The 2,500-nt window shown below is 40.6% G+C and overlaps 1 protein-coding gene across 1 annotated transcript in view; it reads right to left on the reverse strand.

Annotated features, from left to right (window-relative positions):
• Positions 1-1,415: 1,415 nt before the first annotated feature.
• LOC138027265 (hemicentin-1-like) overlaps positions 1,416-2,500 on the reverse strand; it is a 42,117-nt gene continuing 41,032 nt past the window's right edge. The window contains exon 33 of the mRNA XM_068874826.1: positions 1,416-1,862. Coding sequence (XP_068730927.1) covers positions 1,496-1,862 — 367 coding nt within the window. The 3' untranslated portion in view covers positions 1,416-1,495. The remainder of the gene's footprint in view (positions 1,863-2,500) is intronic.

Genomic DNA, 2,500 nt, shown 5'->3' on the forward strand with positions numbered 1-2,500 from the left:
AATTACTGACAAACCTGAGGTCGACGGTGCGCTCATTTTACTCCCCCCTCTCCATCAGTGCTCCGTTTTACGGGTATTTAAAGCTACTAGCTACACGGAAAGGAGAGGAGTCGAAACAAGGATGCGAGATCCGGAAATCGAACTCAGGACCTCTTGCACCAAGGCCGCGCACTAGCCGACTGTGCCACCCTTGCTCCTGACAGGATGATCCTGCTCCTGATAGGATGACTTCTATCTTTCGTCTGTAATTCGCACTTCAAATATACTCTTCTTTCGTACAAACGTACGTTGAGATTCGAAAGGCATCCGATTAACCAAAATGATAATGTAATAAACAAGGTGACCGACACAATCCGACTAAGAGGTTAAACATTTCAATATTTTTATAGCCAGCAACGTTCAAGATCGCACCAATAGTTCAGTAACAGTATATTTACAACATTTTCCACATTTACTAGTACACGAGGTACAAGGGCGAGAGAGTTACATATCTGTCGCCAGCCTCTTAAAGAATGTTGACAGTCGTCGGTGTCTCGGTAGGACACGAAAGGTGCGCATGACAACCCCTGACACGAATACGAAGCAAACTAACAAAGACGAGGACGATGTGCGCATGCGTGTTTTCAAAGCTCTACTTTTTACCCTTTGACGTCCAAACCGGCCTAAACCGGCCAGACTTAGAATTTTACTTTAACGCCAGACGATTTTACTCTTCATTGGGGAACCCCTGGGAGGCAATGGGTTAAGAGAAAAACACCAGTCATGACGGTCTCAATTAAATGTAAGTGAGAAACATTGTGTTAGTTCAAATCTTCCAATCGCATGAAGCCAAATGTTTGCGGTAACGAAAAGCAGACCTTACGGGAGTTTAAATAAAGATCTCTAAGTTCATAATCTCGTACACAAAAAGACCATTTTCGAGTTGTCTTTACCCATAGTCAATAGAGGGGACTGGTTTTGAAGCTCGGCAAACATCAAAGGAGCGAACAAAGATGCCAAGATTTAGGTTGGAAAGTCCACGACCGTGCACAATCTTTTGTTTTGCGCTCATACACTATGCATGAATTACGTAATCAACACGTTTCTATTGATTAGTTCCTCAGTACGGAGTAAACAACTGTTGTGTTTTGTGTACGGTCAAGGCCAAAAAAGAGAACAAAAACATACAACAAAGAAATTTGTCGCGTTTCATAACCACTCCCCTCCATTTACTATGCTTTACCTCAGGTTCCAAAATGAGTCAAGAGCGAAGTTTTTGTGACTGTCATTAGTGTTACTTTTTCTATGATGAAAAAAGTTTTTTTAACTGAGATTTCGCACTTCGATTCGTCTTGAACAAGAGATTTGAAAAATGGAAATGGTTTATTGTATAATTCCTAAGTTAATTTTGTGTCGACTGTTTTATAAATTTGCACTTCAGCTTTAGGGGCGTTTATTTGTTCCTTTTATCCCTGTCCCGAAATACTTTTATCATAAAAAAATGTTATTTCAAATCTCAAAAACTAAACCTAGATACATCTATATATACTGTGAAGACAGTCCTACAAGCCAGCGTTCCATCTATATAAAGCAAATCTGCAGTGACACGAAGCTGGTACATTCCCGCCTTTTCTAGTTTTTGTTTGGTGTAAATCATAGCCTCGTTTGCAAACAACTTGATACCGAAGGGAGAGGGCTGGACTGTGAATGTATAAGAAAATTGGAAATAGTACTGGAGTGCGGTCATGTACGGCGGGAAAAATGGGATTAAACGCGCAATGTCCGTATTGGCGGGAACTTCAAGTGGCAGAGGGAGCACCTCTTGACGGATGGCATGAGTGGCACCACAGTAGCCTGCACTCGAGCACTGGTTCACACAGAACCTGAAACGATAAAAAAAGAACACAATTTGAACGTGGTGTTGAAGAAAGTTTCTTAAAAAAAATACAAACCAGCGCTTTAGCAAGAAACTTAATTTACTTTAAGAGTACAGTTTGTGGGACAATGACGTATCTTTTCTGAATCAGAGACTAGTTCAAAAAATCTGAGACTTCTGGTTTTAGTCCGCGGTTCAAAAATGCCTCGTTGATTGGACACTTGGAATTTACGAACCGTTCAGACTAATAAAAAGAGTTTATCACCGAAAAAGGTTTAGAGGATTCAAGAAACACTATGCGTGAAAAGCCTAAATCGTATAAAAGTTTGTTTCAAATTTCGCGATTTAAATCGCAAACGCAACGACGAGATAGAAAATTAAAGACGAAGAGTCGATCAGGGGATCCGTTCGGTGTACCATTGAAGGTGAGTGCCCCAAAGCCAAAACCAAGGAAATTTTACCATATCCAGCTCTGTTACCGTACAGAAAACGCACGAAACGAATAAGAATGTTCCGCGATAATGTACACTTAGTTATCTAATTGTTGGTAATTTGTACAGTTGCATCACCAATTACGTTTTTTCTTATCCCGGGCGTCACACAAAAACTGTCTAAACTCGTTAAAAAATACTCCGCCATACAACA

The sequence above is a fragment of the Montipora capricornis genome, chromosome 2, assembly GCF_036669925.1.
Source record: "Montipora capricornis isolate CH-2021 chromosome 2, ASM3666992v2, whole genome shotgun sequence".
In the NCBI taxonomy this organism is placed as follows: Eukaryota; Metazoa; Cnidaria; class Anthozoa; order Scleractinia; family Acroporidae; genus Montipora; species Montipora capricornis.